The following is a 16384-nucleotide window of genomic DNA, read 5'->3' on the forward strand; positions in this document are numbered from 1 at the left end:
GACAGATACTGGGAGTCACCACATAAACATGTTCTAAATCAAAGCCCTGCAAACGCAAAGCAGCAACTGGGTGTGTGTTGTGTGTATGGTGTGTGTGTGGTGTGCTGTTTTATGGAGCTGTATCTCAACAGAGTGCCCCTTGGCATGCACCTTCTTCTTATGACAGCCCCATAAAACATGAACAAACAGCAACGATCCTTTAGACACTAGTGGCTCTGTCCACATCTTTATCTGTGCACTGACTGGTTAATGGTTGTACTCTACACCGAGGCCCTCATGTACGTACACTTGCAAACGTAGCGTTATCAGCGTCATGGCCAACCCGCAGAAAGCGCACGCTGTGATACTTCAGTTTACTTTGTATTTACCAAACCTCACCTCAACCTTCACCGGTAAATCATCCTTTCTCCGCCCACTATACCGGAAATAGCAAGCATTTAAACGCGCAATTGAATGGGCCTCCTTCTCTCTTTCTATCATGGATCAGCCACCAAAGTCAAAACAGTGAAAACAAAGATTTAGTGATAATGAAATTGATATGCTTGTTCATGAGGTAACAGCGAATTTAAATATTATACAAGGCCGGAATTCCACACCGACACAAAAAAATCCATCTGGACCGAAATGACAAATTCCAGAAACTGTAATATTGCATGGCTGCTTAATCTGGTAATGATTTGTGTTCACTGAACTGAAAAAGTGTGATCCTTGTGGCAAAAATCCTTTCAGCTCGTCTCCTTGTCTTCGTCTTGCTCGGATTACTGCTGCCATTTCACCAGGAGGCATATGCGAGGAAACACGCATCCTGGTTTAAACCTGCTTTTAAGAGGCGCAGAATTTTCACCGCAAAATAGAGGTGCACTTACCCGGGCGGTTTCTGTACATACCACGGAATACATAATCAGACGCACTTAACGCATCCCCTCCCATCTCTTTATGGGAAACTCCCACTTTCCCCTTGACCCTCCCGTGAATGCATATGCGTGACATGAAAAAGCACAATTTGCCATTTTCCGTTCCCGCGACAGGGAGTCTCTGCTTTTACCTCAGTGCGGCATGTTTGTGCTCGCCATGCTTTTGCACTCACGTTGCAAAACAAACACGCCTGAAGTGGGTGCAAAAGAGTTAGTACATGAGGCCCTGTGTGTTGTGAGTGTGTGGCCCATTACTGATTACCAGCTGCTCTATTCCAACCCAACCCAGATAACAGAGTGAGACAGAAACCTATCCTACTGTATCGTGTTGTAGGAAGTGAGAGACTTTCCTACTGTATCGTGTTGTAGGAAGTGAGAGACTTTCCTACTGTATCGTGTTGTAGGAAGTGAGAGACTTTCCTACTGTATCGTGTTGTAGGAAGTGAGAGACTTTCCTACTGTATCGTGTTGTAGGAAGTGAGAGACTTTCCTACTGTATCGTGTTGTAGGAAGTGAGAGACTTTCCTACTGTATCGTGTTGTAGGAAGTGAGAGACTTTCCTACTGTATCGTGTTGTAGAAAGTGAGAGACTTTCCTACTGTATTGTGTTGTAAGAAGTGAGAGACTTTCCTACTGTATTGTGTTGTAGGAAGTGAGAGACTTTCCTACTGTATTGTGTTGTAGGAAGTGAGAGACTTTCCTACTGTATTGTGTTGTAGGAAGTGAGAGACTTTCCTACTGTATTGTGTTGTAGGAAGTGAGAGACTTTCCTACTGTATTGTGTTGTAGGAAGTGAGAGACTTTCCTACTGTATCGTGTTGTAGGAAGTGAGAGACTTTCCTACTGTATCGTGTTGTAGGAAGTGAGAGACTTTCCTACTGTATCGTGTTGTAGGAGGTGAGAGAGAGACTTTCCTACTGTATCTTGTTGTAGGAAGTGAGAGACTTTCCTACTGTATCGTGTTGTAGGAAGTGAGAGGGAGACTTTTCCTACTGTATCGTGTTGTAGGAAGTGAGAGAGAGACTTTCCTACTGTATCATGTTCTTAAAAAGAGAAGTAAAGTTCTGGTATCTTCTCCAAAAGGCTGACCAACAATCAATGAAATATAAAGCAAAGTAATAATGTGCAACAACCAATCGATGGAGAAGGGTCCCCCTTGGTTAGCTCTGTCTAGTGCTCACCAAGAAGACTAAATCTCTCGTCCCAAAACCCCAAACTCTCCAGTCCTCACCAGGGTGGCCCCTCCCACTCTCCCCTTTATGCTTCCTGTCCCCTCTACACTATTCCTATCAAAAAATTATAAATGCCCCTAAAATCGATCTTTAAAAAAAACTTCACACTAATAATAATACAACAAATAAGTGGAAAACGGAAGGTAAAAAGAATCCTGGGTACCAAAGACTGAGGCTCTATAAACATTGAAACAGAGATCCACTTCCTATTTGAATGCCCGATCTGTAATGAGAAAAATATACAGATAAACTGTAGGTAAATATTTACTTTTCTGAACTGAGCAAAAACAGAGCGAGAGAGTGAGACAAAGAGAAAGAGTGGGTGAGAGACAACAACACAGGACTGCCCTTCAGTTCCTGCTGTGTCTGAAGTATAGTCTGTCTGCTGTTCCTGCTGTGTGTCTGAGGTCTAGTCTGCTGTTCCTGCTGTGTGTCTGAGGTCTAGTCTGCTGTTCCTGCTGTGTGTCTGAGGTCTAGTCTGTTCCTGCTGTGTGTCTGAGGTCTAGTCTGTTCCTGTTGTGTGTCTGAGGTCTAGTCTGTTCCTGCTGTGTGTCTGAGGTCTAGTCTGTTCCTGCTGTGTGTCTGAGGTCTAGTCTGTTCCTGCTGTGTGTCTGAGGTCTAGTCTGTTCCTGTTGTGTGTCTGAGGTCTAGTCTGTTCCTGCTGTGTGTCTGAGGTCTAGTCTGTTCCTGCTGTGTGTCTGAGGTCTAGTCTGTTCCGGCTGTGTGTCTGAAGTCTAGTCTGTTCCTGCTGTGTGTCTGAGGTCTAGTCTGTTCCTGCTGTGTGTCTGAGGTCTAGTCTGTTCCTGTTGTGTGTCTGAGGTCTAGTCTGTTCCTGCTGTGTGTCTGAGGTCTAATCTGTTCCTGCTGTGTGTCTGAGGTCTAGTCTGTTCCTGCTGTGTGTCTGAGATCTAGTCTGTCCTGCTGTGTGTCTGAGGTCTAGTCTGTTCCTGCTGTGTGTCTGAGGTCTAGTCTGTTTCTGCTGTGTGTTTGAGGTCTAGTCTGTTCCTGCTGTGTCTGAGGTCTAGTCTGTTCCTGCTGTGTGTCTGAGGTCTAGTCTGTTCCTGCTGTGTGTCTGAGGTCTAGTCTGTTCCTGCTGTGTGTCTGAGGTCTAGCCTGCTGTTCCTGCTGTGTGTCTGAGGTCTAGCCTGCTGTTCCTGCTGTGTGTCTGAGGTCTAGTCTGCTGTTCCTGCTGTGTGTCTGAGGTCTAGTCTGTTCCTGCTTTGTGTCTGAGGTCTAGTCTGTTCCTGCCGTGTGTCTGAGGTCTAGTCTGTTCCTGTTGTGTGTCTGAGGTCTAGTCTGTTCCTGCTGTGTGTCTGAGGTCTAGTCTGTTCCTGCTTTGTGTCTGAGGTCTAGTCTGTTCCTGCTGTGTCTGAGGTCTAGTCTGTTCCTGCTGTGTCTGAGGTCTAGTCTGTTCCTGCTGTGTGTCTGAGGTCTAGTCTGTTCCTGTTGTGTGTCTGAGGTCTAGTCTGTTCCTGCTGTGTGTCTGAGGTCTAGTCTGTTCCTGCTGTGTGTCTGAGGTCTAGTCTGTTCCTGCTGTGTGTCTGAGGTCTAGTCTGCTGTTCTTGAGGTCTAGTCAGTTGTTCCTGCTTTGTGTCTGAGGTCTACTCAGTTGTTCCTGCTGTGTGTGAGGTCTGAGGCTTCTAAACAGCACTCTGACCCTCCCTTCTAAACAGCACTCTGACTCTCCCTTCTAAACAGCACTCTGACCCTCCCTTCTAAACAGCACTCTGACCCTCCCTTCTAAACAGCACTCTGACTCCTTTCTAAACAGCACTCTGACCCTCCCTTCTAAACAGAACTCTGACTCCTTTCTAAACAGCACTCTGATTCTCCTTTCTAAACAGCACTCTGATTCTCCTTTCTTCAGGAAAAAGTTGGTTGCTGAAGGGATGTGGAGTCTAGTCTGTGTGTGTGTAATGAGTCACTGTGTGTCAAGTGTTTTTGTCTGACCTTTCGCAACTTTGTTGTGTGTATATGTTTGTGTGTCTGCAGGCAGACCCTGAACTCTCTAGTCTCTCTCATCTCCAGTTGGTGCCGAAGACTGGCTGGTCTTCTGTCTGGGATCCACTGAGGAGAGGAGATCAGACATGGGGAGAGAGATGAACATAATGTATCTAGAGGGTAGACAACTCCATCACAGCTGGTCCTGGTCTGTTCTAGTGGTAGGCTGTTTGTGTTTGCGATGTTGCTGCTCTGGAAGCACTGACACACAACTAAGCCAGATATATTCTGGGACATATGTAAGATGTGTTTTCAGCATTTCTGCTTTATTAGGATAGAGACAGTGTCTAGTGACAGGAATAGTGGGAAGGGTATACAGAAAATGGCCTGGGCTGGGTTTGAACCCAGCCACCCACGGTTAGGTCTCAGACTACCTGGTACATGCTCTACCTGGCGAGCCACCAGCTAGGTCTGTTCTGCAAGGTCGCACACAGTCCCACACTACACCCACACACTCATCCACACTCCCGCTGTCACACCAACACAGCATTACTGCCACTAATGACTGGCAGCTGCACACTTTAGCAGGCCAGGTGTGCAGCTAGCAACCTGGAATAGATACTGTAGGACGAGCGGGATATGTATGTGTGTGTGTGCAAGAGAAAGAGATAGAGAGACAGAGAGAGAACGTAGAGACCAGTCTCCACTGGTGCCCTGCTGAAAATTAAACAATTAAAAACAACATGTTTCTCTGGTACACAACAGGTTGTTTTCCATGGTAACGGCCTCCGAGCATTCTGGGTGAGTGAAAGGCTGCACCTCCCCTGCCCGGTCACATGACGCAGAGCGGGCGTGGCTTCACAGTGAAGAAAGACCGCAGGGTGTGGAAAGTGTTTCCACGTGTGGGGAGAGGACTTCCTGTGTTTGCAAACCATGCTCTGCAGGAAGTGACCATGCAGCTGAAGTCAGATAACCAGCCAATAGGACTGGGGAGGGCTAGTGGGGGAGTCTAAACATGCAGGCTGCACACAGGCTGCAGGATCACTCTGCGGCGCTTATCCACTGCATGGTGCCGACTCGGCTCAGCTCGCCTGTTCAGGATCTCTATCAAGAAAACCTGGTCCCGAGTAGCTACCTGGTCCTTGTCCTAGACCCTCTCTGTTGAGGCTCTCATGCCAGCTGAAGCGATACTAAAAGGTGACATGAAAACTAGGGATGCACCGATATACACATTTTGACAGATAGCGATAACTTTTCATTTGGAAGCCGATAATCGATACATGCCAATAAATAAAGTCTACATTGGACAACAGTTTTTATTAAAACTGCATAAAACATCTAGATCTTCTAGATGTTTTTACAAAATGTGAAAATTTGAAAATTATACATTCCATTGACCGACTTTCTTTTATATAAATAAAATATATTGCCTGACAAAAAAAAAAGTGCTTCAACGAGTGGAAATAATCCATAATTTACCGGCTTGAATTTATCATCCAAGTGTTCTTATCGGACCGATAACGCAAAAAAAAAAAAATCAGCCGATACCGATATGGCCGCCGATATATCGTGCATCCCTAGTGAAAACGCAACAGACTGCTGACTGGTCAGAGAGAATTGTAAGAAAACACCGCCATTGTTAAATAGCCAAGCTGCCAATACAGCAGCCCATGATGTTTACTTTTATTCACTACTCGATTAAAGGGCGACCCTTGAGGTGCCGGCGTGGTCGACCCAGTAGCGAGGAGAGCTGGCACCATGTTGAGGAAGCTCCACTTCCTGGGCGTGGCCAGCCCTGCGAGACCAACATGCAGAAAGGGGGACCACCTACTCTACACCCTCAGACACAGGCATGAGCTAGGCATGCTGGGAAGGGCACAGCGCCAAAGCATGGGAGAGGACTAACAGCTGAAAGATGAGAAGAGGAGGAGGAGAGGAGAAGGAGAGACAAGGAGAGAAGGAGAGAAAGAGGAGTGGAAGAGAAGAGTGGAGGGCTGAAAGGGAGAGTGAGGGACATGACTCTATTACATCAGCACTGACAGATAAGTTTCAATTAAACAGGTTCGCTTCCCGGCTTTCAAGTGTGTGTATGTGTGTGTGTGTGTGTGTGTGTGTGTGGTGCGTGTGCGTGTGCGTGGGATGGTTCTCTGATCATGCGTGTGTGATGACCCTGTGTTGCAGTACTGAATAATTGAGTAACAAGAGTTTAGCCCTCTCTCAATAATGCAGCAAGTATCTGCTTTATGGCAAGCAGCTGGGCTCACACTACACTGGGACAAAGACAAACTGGCTCTAGGTCCGTGTGTGTATCTATATGTGTGTGTATGCAACTCTGTATGCGTGTGTGTGTGTGTCAAGTTACAATAGGTCTAGATACGGCTGTGTTCAGGTACGTCTAGATACGATTGCGTCCAGGTAGGTCTGTGTACAGTTATGTTGATAGGTGAAGGTGGGGGGTAGAGAAAAAGTCAGAGAGAGAGAAAGTCAGAGAGAGAGAGAGAGAGAGAGAGAGGGAGAGAGAGAGAGAACAGCGGCGGAGAGGTGAAGGCAGAGTGGTGATATAGTGCAGTTCTCATTGAGTACACAAACACACATGCTGCTTGCACACGCTTCATACCTGCCAGAAGTCCTGCAGAGGGGGGGCGAAGGAGGGGGGAGGGAGGGAGGGAGGGAGGGAGGAGAGAGACAGGGAGGAGAGAGACAGGGAGGAGAGAAGGAAAAGTGGAAGTGTAGGGTGAGAGGAGGGACGGGGGGGGAAGGGAGGGAGAAGGGGATTGGTGGGGTGATTGATGGGGAGGAGAGGAGAGGGGAGGTGGAGAAGAGAAGAGGAGAGGGGAGGAGAGGTGGAGACATGGAGGAATTATCGGTTAAATGGAGAAGAGAAGACTGCACAAGCACAGGAACAGTTAAAAGAACAACATCACAACAATATTCCACTTTAACAGCTGAATGAACACCCACAGGAGGAGAGAGGGCAGAGAGGGAGAGAAGAAGAGACATGGAGACGGAAGGTGAGAGACCAGAGAACAGTGGAGATACAGGGAGAGAGAGGGAGGGACAGAGAGAGAGAGAGAGAGAGAGAGAGAGAGAGAGAGAGAGAGAGAGAGAGAGAGAGAGAGAGAGAGAGAGAGAGAGAGAGAGAGAGAGAGAGAGAGAGAGAGGGAGAGGGAGGCAGGGGGAGAGAGACGGAGGTAAGTAGGGAGAGAGAGAGAGAGAGAGAGGGAGGAGGTGAGACAAAGAGAAGGTGGTGAGAGAAAGACTTTAACATAAAACTAAGACGGGGGCAGTTTATGATGCACTTGGATCTGAGGTAATCTATTTAGATGGAGACGTGTATTACCAAATAAAGCATGTACAAACACACACTGTGACATCGCTAACAGCTGCAGCAGGAGATGAGGAAGACCATTCCCCCATGAACAGACACCCCATGAATGCCCCACTACAGAACACAGTCAGTCTGGGGAAGGGGATGGGATGTGGGGTCACACACTCACACACCCTGTGGAGGAAGCATGTCCTCATAGACTGGTCTAAGACTGGACAGAGAGACACACAGGGGGTGAGAGAGACTCAAACTTCCCCCTTCTCACCCAACCTCCCCCTGCTCTCCCGACCCAAGCCCCCTTTTTTCCCCCCTTCTCAACCCCCCTTTCTTCCCCACCGCCCCTCCCCCCGCCTCGCCCCCTCATTCTGGACTGACAGAAATGGCAGTTGCCTGTTCTAGATATATATAACACTACTGCAGTATGTGTAATATAAATAACTGCGGGGATGGAAAGAGAGAGGAAGAGGGAGAGGGGGGAGAGAGAGAGCATAGTGATTTGTTTGGTATTAAAACTTGAGAAATCCTGGATATATGGGTGACATTTACATGATCCAGTAGGGGACATGAATCTGAAAAGTGCATACACTGCTTGGTGTGTGTTGGGGGTGAGACATCCATCATAATCCAGAATGTTGAGACCAGAGAATGGCTCTCTGAAGAGGAGACCAGAGGAGAGGGAAATGGTCCTAAAACATACTCTTGACTCTCCAGAGTCTATGAGACCAAGTGGTTCCCAGTCCCTCCCTCTCTCCCTCCACCACCTCTTCTCCCTTCCCCTCCCATGTCTCCCTCCATCCCTGTGTCTCACCCACAGAAGAAAGACGAGAGAGGGAGGAGGGGAGGAAGGAATGGAATGAGGGAACAAGGGAGAGAGGGTGGACGAATGAAGGGAATGAGAGGGAGGGAAGAAGGGAGGAAGGCAGGAGGGAGGGAGGGAGGGAGGAGGCATGAGAAAAACTGTCTGGTTGAGTTATTATCCTGGTGGGCTGGTCCAACTAGAGAGCAGCATGTTGATAAACACACACACAAACGCATGCACTCAAACACACACACACAGTATGAACGTCACTGACCATAAAAGAGAAATAGAAGAGAGTGAGAGAGGAGGAGGAGGAGAAGAGGAGGAGGACTGGGTGGCGGAGAGGAGGAGGACTGGGTGGATGAGAGGAGGAGGACTGGGTGGAGGAGAGGAGGAGGACTGGGAGGAGGAGAGGAGGAGGACTGGGTGGAGGAGAAGAGGAGGACTGGGTGGAGGAGAGGAGGAGGACTGGGTGGAGGAGAAGAGGAGGACTGGGTGGAGGAGAGGCCAGCCCAGACAAGACTGTGAGGATAAATGAAAAGGGCTCCTCATGAAAGACACCACTGGCCAGGTGGCCTTTACAGTAGCCAGGTAACATCCTATTGTTCCTGTTCCGCACACACACGCGCGCACACACACGCGCACACGCACAGCTTACCTTCCCATCATAGCGTTTTACGTGGAACTGGTCCAGACCCAGGTCTGAGAAAAGGAGAGAGAGAGAGAAGGAGAGAGAAAGCGAACGTGTGAGTGAGATGGGAGAGAGGGAGGGAGACAGAGACAGAAAGAGAGGGGGAGGGAGGGAGGAAGAGAGAGGAGGACATGGAGAGAAGAAAAGAGAAGGGAGATGAAACAGACTGTTAATGTGGGCAAAAAAAACATTGAGGTAGTCGTCTGTATCCACTATCCAGAGAAAATAAGATACTCTATCCGTCTATATGCTGTAGGACTGTGCGTGTGAGAGAGAGAGTATTTATAGACTGTATCTTCAAAGAGGCTCGGAAGCAGAGGAGAGCAGCCATTAGCAGACCCCGGTCTCATCTACAGCTCCAACACTCAAACTCCAGCACAGGAGGAGGTGGGGGGGGTGCAGAGACCGAATGGGAGAGTGTGTGTGCTGAGAGAGACCGGTATGGGAGAGACGGTGTGCTGAGAGAGACCAGACATACATGAAACAGCTACATGAAGCTTCTCCCCAGCTATCCTCCTGATCTGATCCCTCCCTCCCTCACCCCAACAACTCTGTGCGTGACTGCTGTGTCCTGCTCTAGTTTAACTCGGCTAATTAATATAGCAACTGCAGGGTTAGGTAATACGACCCCCCCACACTCCTAACCCCCCCATCTCCATCACCCTTCCTGGCTGCCAGCCCGTTCTGACAGGCACCCCCACACACACCAAGGAGACAGATGGAGGGATAAAACTACAGAGTCCAGTTCAGTCCAGTCTGAACCAGAGACGGAACAGGAGGAGCGATGGATGGAGAGGACGAGAGGTAAAAGGAGAGGCGGAGGGGAGAGGAGGGGAGGAATCTCGCCCTGAGTGAGTGGTGATCATGAATCACCCCTTCTCATCTCCTCAGCCCTAAGGAATCACACTCGCACACACACACACACAGGGTTTTATAACTTTTCTGGGCCAGGGCATGGATGCTTAGCCTCAAGACCTGGACAGAGAAAGAGGGGGAGAGATAGAGAGAGAGAAAGAGATATAAAGAGAGAGAAATACGAAACTAAGAAATAGAATGAGAGAGAGGGAGAGAATGAAAGAGAGACAGAGAGAAATAGAGTGAGAGACGGAGAGAGAGCGAGAGAGAGAGAGAGAGAGAGAGAAACAGAGAGAGAGAGAGAGAGAGAGAGAGAAACAGAGAGAGAGAGAGAGAGAGAGAGAGAGAGAGAGAGAGAGAGAGAGAGAGAGAGAGAGAGAGAGAGAGAGAGAGAGAGAGAGAGAAACAGAGAGGAGAGGGGCCTACTTTCAGGCTGCTTCTCGTTGGGGGTGATGGAGCGTACAAAGTCCTGGGGCGTCATGTAGACCTCCGCATCTCCATGCTCACTGATGATCTTCAGCGTGGCAAAGTAGCGGAAGATCTTGTCTGGGGTGGAGTAGGCTCTGATCCTGTTCTCATACTCCATCACCTACACCCAGGTGGAGGGAGGGGAAGGAGGAGGGGAGGATGGAGGGGAGGGGAGGGAGGAGGGGAGGATGGAGGGGAGGATGGAGGGGAGGATGGAGGGGAGGGAGGGAGGGGGTGGGAGGGGAGGGAGGAGTGGAGGGGGGAGGCAGGAGTGGAGGGGAGGGAGGGAGGAGTGGAGGATGGAGGAGTGGAGGGGAGGGAGGAGTGGAGGGAGGGGAGGGGGGAGGGAGGAGTGGAGGGGAGGGAGGAGTGGAGGATGGAGGAGTGGAGGGGAGGGAGGAGTGGAGGATGGAGGAGTGGAGGGAGGGAGGAGTGGAGGATGGAGGAGTGGAGGGGAGGGAGGAGTGGAGGATGGAGGAGTGGAGGGGAGGGAGGAGTGGAGGATGGAGGAGTGGAGGATGGAGGAGTGGAGGGGAGGGAGGAGTGGAGGGAGGGGAAGATGGGGAGAAGGAACAGACCAGGGAGAGATGGATGGAAGGAGAGGAGAGATGAGGGATGGAGAGCGGCTTAAAAAAAAGTACAGTGAAACCAACACCCACCCAACACACACACATCCCCCCCCGAGCTCCCCAGCTCCTGCCCTGAGACCAGGAGCAGCAGCTGCAGGGGTAATTCTTCTTTTCAATCCTCCATCTCTGCATCTCCCGTTCCATCCATCTCTCCGACCCTCCATTAATCTCTCTGTCGCTCTCCCTCTCTCTCCATCATGTATTGTGGGTGTGTGCTTAAGGTTAGTGGCCATAGCCTCTCCTCTCCCCCTTCCCTTCTCTCATCTCATCCTCCTCTCCCTGTGCCCTCTCCTCCATCCTCCTCTCAAAAACAATCACATCCCTCATGTAAGCCCTTGTATTTGCATACGGTATAATCCAGTTTCTGACACCTTCCGTAAGGTCGCGCCAGAGAAGGACGCAGCAGGGAATCAGCCCATTGGCCAGCTGGCTGATAGGCGGGGACTTTAGGGTTATTGATTACCTTGCGGTCACGGAACCCTGATCGTGGCTTCTTCTTCTTTCCCTCCACCCCCTCTTCCTCTCCTCCGCTGGCCTCCACCGAGGACTCGGACTCTGCCTCCGACTCCGCCTCTTCCTTCACAAACGCCGCCTCCTCCGCCTCGGGGCGCTCGGCGTGTCTAACGGAGGGGCCGGCGTCTGCGTACGCTCTGGACGTCAACAAACAAACAATCAGCAGGAGGAGGGGATGAGAGGGAAGAGGGGGAGGGGAGGGTCTTCCTACCTTGTCCAGAGCAACCCAGTGGTGACTGACGCCCCCGCCACGCCCACCAGAGCAGCCAGCATCAGCCTCCTCCTACCAGAGCCCCGCACGGCGTCACCATGGTAACGCCGGGACAACTGTGCTAGTCCCACGGTGGCGGCCGACAACGCCCGCAAGCGGAACATCCTGGAGAGAAGAGACCCTTCTCATTATTCAGACAGACAGGCAGAGAGACAGATAGACAAACAGGCAAAGAGACAGGCAGACAGGCAGAGAGACAGGCAGAGAGACAGACAGACAGACAGACAGACAGAGTAGGGAAGGGGATTTGAGTCCTTCTCAAATCTAATTAACACCATCCAGAAGAAGCAACACTTGAACAGTCCACTCCTCTGGAGATGTCTCCATACCCCCTAAAGAGCACACCACCTGTCCGCTTCTCCTGCACCTCTCTCCTCTCCCTCATTTCAACCTCCTTACTATGCTCTACTATTCCCTTCCACCTCTTCTGTCCTGCGCCTCAATCCTCCTCCTCCTCATCCTCTCCTCCTCCTTTCCACCTCATCCTCTCCTCATCCTCTCCTCCTCCTCATCCTCCTCCTCCTTCTCCTTTCCTCCTCCAATCCCACAGCTCCAGACTGCTGCTGGCCCAGCAGTGTTACCCAGAAGCAGACCTCCAAATGGCCACAACTCATTTCTCACCACGCTGATAATCTCCCAACTTAATTTCCAACCAGCCTGTCATTTCATTCAACAGTGTCACGCACAACTGATTAACAATTAAGGAGGGTACAGCAGATGCTGGTGTGTGTATGAGCAGCATGTGTGTGTGAATGTGTGTGTCCTCTTGTGGTCAGGATGGGAGAACTCGCCCTGTTACGACCTTTTTCAGTGTGTGGAGGGTGTGTGTGTGTGTGGAGGGTGTGTGTGGAGGGGTGTGTGTGGAGGGTGTGTGTGGAGGGTGTGTGTGGAGGGTGTGTGTGTGGAGGGTGTGTGTGTGTGTGTGGAGGGTGTGTGTGGAGGGTGTGTGTGGAGGGGTGTGTGTGGAGGGTGTGTGTGTGGAGGGTGTGTGTGTGTGGAGGGTGTGTGTGGAGGGGTGTGTGTGGAGGGGTGTGTGTGTGGAGGGTGTGTGTGTGGAGGGTGTGTGTGGAGGGTGTGTGTGTGTAGAGGGTGTGTGTGGAGGGGTGTGTGTGGAGGGTGTGTGTGTGTGGAGGGTGTGTGTGTGTGTGTGGAGGGTGTGTGTGTGTGGAGGGTGTGTGTGTGTGTGTGGAGGGTGTGTGTGGAGGGTGTGTGTGTGTGTGGAGGGTGTGTGTGGAGGGGTGTGTGTGGAGGGTGTGTGGAGGGTGTGTGTGGAGGGTGTGTGTGGAGGGGTGTGTGTGTGTGGAGGGGTGTGTGTGGAGGGGTGTGTGTGGAGGGTGTGTGTGGAGGGTGTGTGTGGAGGGTGTGTGTGTGTGGAGGTGTGTGTGTGGAGGGTGTGTGTGTGTGGAGGTGTGTGTGTGGAGGTGTGTGTGTGGAGGGTGTGTGTGGAGGGTGTGTGTGTGTGGAGGTGTGTGTGTGGAGGATCCTCCATTAAAGATTCCCAGTCTGAGACTGTGGCGCTGATTCAGCAGAAAGTGACTAATTGGAGCGATAAGTGGGGCGTGACATCAGAGACTGATGAGGACTGAGTCTCTGAGGTATAAAGAGGACCTTCAACTGTTCTCTCTCTGTCTGTGTCTCTCTCACACTGTCTACCTCTCTCTCTCTGTGTGTTTGTCTCTCTCTCTCTCTCTCTTGCTCTGTATTTCTCTATCCATCATCCCTTTTGCTCGTACTGCCTCTCAGTGTTATTTCTCTTTCCCTCCCTCCATCTCTATATCAATCTCCCTCCCTTCTTCTCCATCTCCCTCCATACTCATCTCTCTCTTGCCCCCTCCCTCTCTCCAGAACCAACCACACATGTTCCCTCACTGACCCACACAAAAATTACACAGGCACTCAATCTTCATCACACACGCACAACTACACATGCACACAATGACACTATCATACCACCAGTAGCCAGCACAGCAGTTTCCTCCAGTCTGCAGCTGCCTGCCAGGCTGGTACTTTAGAACCAGCTCTTCTCTGCCAGAGCAGACACCTGGGCTATCCACTTAGTGAAACTAATCTTTTCTAAGTGAGCTTCACACCAATCGGAGCACCTCTCTGATGGCAGCTCCAAGCGTCCCTGTGGAAGGGATAATGGGTCCTCTACCTCGATGTTTCTTAACTGGTGGAGTTGGTGTGGAGGTTCGTGGACGTGTGCTTTGGCTCCAACAAAAAATCAAACTTACCAAACTTTCAATGGTGTGCTTTTATTTTGAAAGCCCCCCAAACTCCTACCTACATTCAGCTCACCCTCTTCACTCAAGAGGAACTCTCTTCAAACCTAACGAACGTCCTGTCTTTCGCTAACCCTTAATAGTTGGAATTAATAGCAGCTATAGGAAGTTCCAGTCATTATTTTAGATTTGATGTAACACATACATAATAGGCAGAGTTCATCTGAATTACCTACAACGAGAGAGTATTATTTGGTATTGGTACTTTGGTACAATATAATACGGGTTGGGACAGACGGGTTTTTATGGTTTTAGCGATGTTGGAAATGCATTTCAAAATGGGACACTTTAAATACAACCCACACTGTGTTGCAAGTGAATGAGAAAAGAAGATTTACACTCTCATCAGTAACTCCTGTAATTGGTGACGTTGATATCGAGTGACTTGATGACCCCTATTGCCGTTGAGATACGCTAAGTCTAAAACGTGCATACCCACACAATATTTGCCTGCTGCTAACACATCATGGTAGGTTGTTGTTGCTATTTGGGATTTGGCTAGCGACGGACATACAATAGACAACACTAGAAAACCATTTCGGTTAAAAAGCGGGCTTCTCTCTAATCAAAATACGCCTCCAGTCCCTGTCTTGTACCTGTCAACGAAATCCAGAGATGCCCGCTCGCTAATGTCAACTAGCATAAGCAAGCAAGCAAGATAGCTACCTGCACACAAACATTATCTTACTATCGTATTTGTCTTGCTTAGCCAGCTAAATCATCAAATGAATTACTTACTTTCGTCTTTATATGAAGGCTCTTGGAGAAATTCTGTGTAAATATCAAACTATCTACGACGTTTCCAAATGTGTTTTCTGTTTTTGCAGTCTGACGTACATCTGAGCACTAGTTCCGCATTGCCCATCAGAGCGCCGCCCCCACGCGCAGATACTCGTTTCAGGGGCGGGAGCGACGTTCAGCTCCACCACGTACGGTGGGTCCTTTCTCACATAAACACTATATCTTTCACTGGAAAGCATTTATTTTTCTTCTTGGTGTCTGTATGACTGTGTGTGTGTGTGTGTTTATGTATGAATGTAGTAGTTACACATCGATCCAGAGGCTGTTTTAGCGCGTATGGTGCCCTGGGCAAACAACCCAACTGCCAAACTAGAATCAGGAGGCGCCCACTCCCGCCCAGGTGAATTGACCCACAGTCCCACACAGTGACATTTAATTGACATGACGTGCAAACAGTGGCGGTTCTAGACAAATTTTCCTGGGGGGGCCAAGGGGAGGCCAGTGTTTAATCAGAGGGGCACATAAACATTTTTGAAATGATATTTAAACATGAAATACTTTAATTTTGCTTTACATTAAAATCATACAAACGGCTCTGGCTCTCCCTCCAGCTGCTCAGCTCTCTCAATACCTTGATATGTTTCTCTCAATTTTTTATTTACTGGGGCAAAAAAGGCTACAATGTCCCTTCTTAGTTTCATGATGACTAATAGAAGAAGAAAAACGTGTTAAAAAAGTATTCCGTCAGCTCAGGGGGGCCACAGGGGGAACCAGGGACATTTCTACCTGGGCACTGGCCCCTGTAGGCGCCCGTGTAGAACCGCCCATGCATGCAAATGAGCGATATAAAACTGATTCCGCCAATTTCCAATTCCAATGTTTTTTGGGGGGTGCGGGCGCCCTGTGCTGCTACCAGCAAGATGCCCATGGATCTAGACATTTTAATGCCCATGGATCTAGACATTTTAATGCCCATGGATCTATACATTTTAATGCCCATGGATCTAGACATTTTAATGCCCATGGATCTACACATTTTAATGCCCATGGATCTAGACATTTTAATGCCCATGGATCTAGACATTTTAATGCCCATGGATCTACACATTTTAATGCCCATGGATCTAGACATTTTAATGCCCATGGATCTAGACATTTTAATGCCCATGGATCTACACATTTTAATGCCCATGGATCTAGACATTTTAATGCCCATGGATCTAGACATTTTAATGCCCATGGATCTAGACATTTTAATTCCCATGGATTTACACATTTTAATGCCCATGGATCTACACATTTTAATGCCCATGGATCGAGACAAAAAATATTAAAATAATATTACCACCATTAATGAATACAATATTGTAGTTCTAATGATAACAATAATATGATTTTAATATGATTTAATAAAATGTACTAGAATGTACTAATAATAAATATCAGCATAGCGAGATTGGGGTGGCAGGGGGGGGGGGCAGGGGGGGGGGGTGGCAGGGGGGGGGGGGCAGGGGGGGGGTGGCAGGGGGGGGGGGTGGCAGGGGGGGGGGGGGCAGGGGGGGGGGCAGCTTCCACCACCAATGGCCTAAATCTGACACTGCATCGACCTGTCTTTGATTTCCACAATTGTGCGCTCATGGCCTCAGGCAAGAGCAGCAACGGTTGATGAAGCACGATGAGAACCTTCAGGGAACAACTGTAGCTGGTCAAAGTAGATAAT

General features: G+C 49.4%; 1 protein-coding gene across 1 annotated transcript in view; it reads right to left on the reverse strand.

Annotated features, from left to right (window-relative positions):
- micu1 (mitochondrial calcium uptake 1) overlaps positions 1-14784 on the reverse strand; it is a 29546-nt gene extending 14762 nt beyond the window's left edge. The window contains exons 1-5 of the mRNA XM_084710278.1: positions 14662-14784; positions 11582-11746; positions 11321-11507; positions 10187-10349; positions 8873-8916 (exon numbers count right to left, since the gene is read on the reverse strand). Coding sequence (XP_084566404.1) covers positions 8873-8916; positions 10187-10349; positions 11321-11507; positions 11582-11745 — 558 coding nt within the window. The 5' untranslated portion in view covers position 11746; positions 14662-14784. The remainder of the gene's footprint in view (positions 1-8872; positions 8917-10186; positions 10350-11320; positions 11508-11581; positions 11747-14661) is intronic.
- Positions 14785-16384: the final 1600 nt, after the last annotated feature.

Source organism: Hypomesus nipponensis, chromosome 11, assembly GCF_054491055.1.
Source record: "Hypomesus nipponensis isolate SF chromosome 11, ASM5449105v1, whole genome shotgun sequence".
NCBI lineage: Eukaryota > Metazoa > Chordata > Actinopteri > Osmeriformes > Osmeridae > Hypomesus > Hypomesus nipponensis.